Here is a 5,672-nt window from a genome sequence, read left to right on the forward strand (position 1 = left end):
CTTTGCAAATGCCTGATACAACTGTAAACAATGCCAGATGTGGGAGTCATGATAGGTTCCAGGGCTGCCAGCACACACATTCATGATAATGCCCTGGGCGTCGCACATGACCTGGCAGTTGATGGAGAGGAAGCCCTTGCAGTTTATGTAGACACTGCCCCGCTCACCGGGTGGTGTTTGATGTGGATGTGCATGCAGTCTATAGCACCAACTACCTCAGGGTATTGTGTTATATGGTAGAAGAGATGCATACATGTGGTCAGTGCCTCACAGGCAATGGGGAAATATATGTGCTCATTGGAATGTTGTGTCATGGCATCCAGGAACTAGTGGAGTATCCTGGATGCCGATGCCTGTGAGACCCCCATGATATCCCCAGTTGGTCTTTGGAAGGTACCTGTGGCTAGTATTCTTAAGCCTAGACATATCTGGGTGGGTTCCCCTCTATTAGTTCTGTGTGTAAGGCGTGGCCAACACAGGTCAGCAATCTGCTGCAGAAATCCCTGTCCACCCTATCGCGCTCTACTATCTCCAGCTCTTGTAAGCCTGGTAGGTTACCCTGGGTCTGTACACTCTTCTCTTCCTCCTTACTGTGGGTTGGTTGTCAGCATTCTCCTCCTCACTGCCCTCAGTCTTTATCACATATTGATGGAGTAAAGCAGCAGCAGCCTTTAACATTTTTAGTTGATTTTGCCAGTTAAAATTCCCTTGTCTGTGTACACTGGTGGTGTAGAGTTTGTGGGAAAAAACAATCTGTAGAGTGTTTGCATAGTTTATATTAGTGTGCTGGGCTGCTGCCTGTGTAATTGGCTGAAACTGATACATTCCGCCTGCCAGCTATGCTAGTTCTTCTTGATTGCCTTCCTTCTGCTGTTCCCCCTTCCTACTTCCTCCCTATTTAAGCCCTGAGGCATGCCACGCATACCCAGTGCTCAAATGTAGACAGTGCTGCTATTTCCCGTGTTTGTTTGTTTTTTTTAGGCCCCCTGTGCACCGTGCACAACCATTTAGCTAATGCAAGCAAGTTTAAGCAGAAATATCCTTCCCTGGATGCGAACTGCATTTCATGGTCTAAGACAATACAGCCTCAGACACACCCCCTTCCTTAGCTGTGCTTATCTAAAGGCAAACACGGGCCACAGAGCTCCAATGAGCTTACAGCAAGCATGACACACCCCCTTATGAAGTCATTCAGTTCTTATACTTGCACTGTTGTATTGCTGCACCTACACGGTTAGGTACAAGTTGACACTTTGAGAAAATCTGTGATTCAGTATAACTCCCCTTGTTTGCATACCCCAGTGTGTAAGTCCTTAGTTACTGCACTTAGATGGACCCTTTCTCCTTGACAACCAGTGCTCCCTCGTATTGTTTACATTCTGCATGCCATTGACTATAACGGAAAAATGAAGAATTATCTTAAAATTGACTTTTCTCATTTTTTTTTTTTATATTTTTGCCACGATTCCATTTGCACATCACTGCCCTAAGCTTAAATGGCTGTGATTGGCCAAAAAAAAAAAAAGTATAATTTTTAAAAGAAATGCACATTTATTAATGTCAATGGCCTTATATTTGGCCATCAGCATGTGTGTTTGACTTTAAAACATGCTTTCCATGAGGTGTCATGCCTCCGTTTGCTCAGATGCAGAAATGTATTCAGTTACTAACTGAATACATTTTTGCTCTGACACTGATCCTGCATGAAGTCCGGCCAGCTTCATGGATCACAAAATCACCTCATTTGCATGGTTTTTACCAGCAAATGAGGTGATTTGCATGCCACATGGCTTTCCATGCAGGAACAGTGTAGGACCACTCGTACATGTGAAAACGGCACTTTCCTGGATCACTCGGCAGACATTTTCCATGCAGGAACTCCTACATTGTTCCTGCACGGAAATTGGCCATTCATGAATCCTGGGAATGTCTCTTAAACATTGGTATTTAAACATGCCTCATCAGTCAGCCTGATGCTACAGCTGGGAGTCTGAACAAAAACAAGGCTTTTAAATTATTTTTTAGATCATGCAAATGAAGAAGAAAACTCAACCCACATACTACTTTTAAGTTCTTTTCTTCTTATTACAAAATAAGAATGCCTCAAAAAAATTCATCTTACTCTCCTAATTTTCTTTCAGTATTTGATTTTGCATTTTTTCTGCACTCTATTTTCTACTAAAGTACATGTTTTCTTATGACATTTTGTAACAGTATTTTTGCATTTTTAGTGTGATTGATAAAAGTCAGTGAGTTGGGAGAAGGAAGATTAACATGCAAGACTCCGATTCTAGCTATAGTATTAAAACTGTGAATGCAGCACAAACCAGCTCATCCAATGTAACACCTGATAATCACAGGGGTCAGGTTTCTTACACAGAACACTGAACTTTAGTTATTACTTTGAAAAGAGCAACTAACTCAGCTACATTTTCAAGCCTGTCATTTAAAATTCCTTAAAACAAACTGTATCAAAGGTGGCCAACTATAAAAATCAAAAGAAGCAAAGTAAAGAAAATGTACAGGTTAATGCTGACCATCAAAAGTAGGCAGTCACATTTCTATTGTTAGCTGCTGGAGAGAAAGAGAACTAGAGTAAATGATCCTATGGAAGGGTTTTCTGTCTGTCCTTCTAAATGACATTCAGAGGTGACCTGGAAGCACTATCAAACACAGTAGCCTGGCCTACAGGAAGCAGCTTCTTAACAGCTCAGAGCCTTAAACCATTAAATTCCCTTTACTTTTGGAATGATTCCCAGTAAAATGGTTGCTTTCAACAAAATCAGGAAATTAAGTTTATAAAATATGGAAGAGGCACCCTTTACAAGATGGCATCCACATTTGCAGCCTATTGTTATATGTCATCTCAACGTTTAGCTGCTATCCTTATCTTCTTTTCAATTTGGCACATAATAGCATTTAATGAACTGAAGACTGATTACAAGAATCCAATAGTGCAGTGTAATATACTAAAACCACTGGTGCTTCCAGAGTATCTCATCCATTATAACTACTGTGTCATGTTTTTTTTGTCCAGCAGAATGGCTGACATTAGGTCTTAATATGCCAGTTTTGGCCTACCATGTGTGGTGGTACATGAGTAGGCCTGTTATGAGGGGACCAGGATTATATGACCTTACAACCATCATGAACACTGATATTTTAGCATACTGTCAGAAGACTGGATGGTACAAACTAACGTTTTATCTTTTATCATTTTTCGATTACTTATATGGAATGATATATGTCTTGGTGAGTTCTTAAGATCCATTGCAGGCACCTGTCCAGTTATCTGCATGCCAGATCAACAAATACTATATAGAAGGTGGATTTCCAGAAACAATATTGCAATCAAAATTGGCCTGTAATATAAGAGTTAACTTCTGTGTACTGCCTCATTGTATACAAAAAATAAATGCATAACAAAGAAAAAATATATACATAAGTGAATAGTGTGTCATTCACCTATTGCTCATTAGTAGTTCCATGTTCTCAATAGAAATGCTATGTGATTGAAAGTAATACTTATGAATACTTACCATAGTTGAATCTGGCTTTTTGACTAATGAAGTTGTTTAGACATTAAGGCAGGCTCTGTATTTATAGAGCACTTCTGGTCAAGTGTATTTTTCCCATATTTACAGGAAGCTTGGTACATCTATACCCAATGAGCAGTGAGTACATTCATCTACTTCTGTTATAATCATTTGTCAGTGTTTCAGAACTCTGCTACCTTGATTACAATGATCTGCTCTCACTTTTATGCATTAGGCACCACAGTTAGTGGAGTATATTTTTGAAATTACAAACCTGCCTGCCTGCTGTATAATAAATGCCCGAGGTAGTGGGCTACAGAATATAACCTTTGTTACTTTCTTTGAAGTAAATATTAACTATTTCTGATACAAAAAAAATGATACTTGCATTCTTCATCCATTAATTCCAAATGCTAAGAAAATAAGTTATCTGCACGGTTTATGTCAGCCAAAGTTTTATTTACAGCATTACATTCTTGAGTCGTTTTTCCATTGATAATGTCTTCACAGTTAAATAACTTACCAGCTTGATTAAGTAGATATATTAATCAAGTTGAATGCTTTAATTATTTACTGTCATTTTTAAGATAATAAATATCATGCTTTACTGAAGCCATTGATGTGAGCTTAGTACAAGTTTACATTATCCTGTTAATATGTGCAAAAAATCATCATGTACTTAGATAAGGGAAAAAGACAGCTAAAAAGCAGTAGGCTTCACTATCTACTTTTATAATGTATCTAGTATATGCTGTAATTATTAAAAACCTTTAAACTTTAGAAAATGCACTGTTATGTAAAAGATAAGGGCAGCTAATGCAGTGCATAGTAAATTTTCAGACAATGACAACGCGTACTATAATAGTCAGATGATATCTGCACTATAGTCTCCCATAAATACATAGGAAATATATTTGACTAGAGCAGATTCATAACAGTAAAGACTGCATTAATAACTGTACAAGTCCAACATAATCAGCGTATCATCTTGTCAAAAAGCCAGTAGCACCTAACTGAATAATGTAGAACCTTTCCTTTCAAAGAGCTCGTTGGTTTCCCACAGAGAAAACAGAGTTACTAATCGGTCTGTAAGTGAAAGCCACATAATTTGACTTATGAATAAGTCATCAATTTAGGCTTTGACATTGCTTCTTGATTTGCCCCTTACAAATGACTGCCTCTTACTCATATTCCAGTTCATTCAGAGGCATTCTATAATTTTCTCTGGGTTGACTTACATCCATATGTAGTGTGAAATGCATCAGAGATAGCAGTAGCAAAAATATATATATGATCACTGGATCTCAGTCTAGGAAAGCCTTTGTTATTAACCAAAGCTGCCAATGGATTCTACACCATACTTTATTAACTTTTCAACAAATGTTTCTTGCCAGATCATGTAGCAGAATGTCCACAGTCTATGAGGCATACACCGGAGTACCTCATAGCAATAAAGTAGCATATGTAGAAGTGTCATACATGTAATTACACTGTAATATGGATATCGATATGTTCTTTAGTACATCTCAAATTGCAATGATTCCAGAAAGTCTTTAAAACTGTCACTGTTCATATTGATTCCTATTTTCACAGTAATGTCACTCCATTCAGTAGTCTCAGTTTCATATTAACAGTAGCTGGTGGGACATATAATATGGTTTGTGAGTTGTAGGAAAAAATCAGAAAATTAAAAATATTGGTTATGTTAAAGTCTACAGAACAGATAAAATAACAATGACATTCAGTTCTCCTAGGTAATCTTAATGTTGAGAACTTCACTCTCATATATGGCACGCAGGAACATCTTGAATATCCTATAAACAAATTATTATCAACTGCATCTTATGTATACTGCATTGTATTAGTAGTGTACAGTGGGTTCAGTGCATACTTCTCAACTGTCCAGATTTTTGCCTCAGATTTTTGGTCCATTCCACATAAAATTTGTGGTTTTCTTGTAAATCACTGAGGAGTGAAGTAACTAAATAATGACAGGCATTGGACTTTCAGGCTTTATATCATTCAGAAAATACATGTTAGTGTCAAACCTGCTATTCCAGCAACTTTCTAAGTTTAGAAGCGAGATATTTAAAATCTGTCCCTAGTTTTTGGGCCTTTGTACCCTTATTATTTTTG

At 37.7% G+C, this 5,672-nt stretch overlaps 1 protein-coding gene across 1 annotated transcript; it reads left to right on the forward strand.

Moving 5' to 3' along the window:
* The first annotated feature begins 2,828 nt into the window (after positions 1-2,828).
* LOC122805828 (protein cornichon homolog 1-like) lies at positions 2,829-3,274 on the forward strand. Its single transcript, XM_044076086.1, is given in 2 exon segments — positions 2,829-3,023; positions 3,025-3,274. Coding segments are annotated over 2 exon segments (435 nt in total). The 3' UTR covers positions 3,265-3,274.
* Positions 3,275-5,672: the final 2,398 nt, after the last annotated feature.

The sequence above is a fragment of the Protopterus annectens genome, chromosome 7.part0 (assembly GCF_019279795.1).
Source record: "Protopterus annectens isolate FY-2018-M chromosome 7.part0, PAN1.0, whole genome shotgun sequence".
NCBI lineage: Eukaryota > Metazoa > Chordata > Ceratodontiformes > Protopteridae > Protopterus > Protopterus annectens.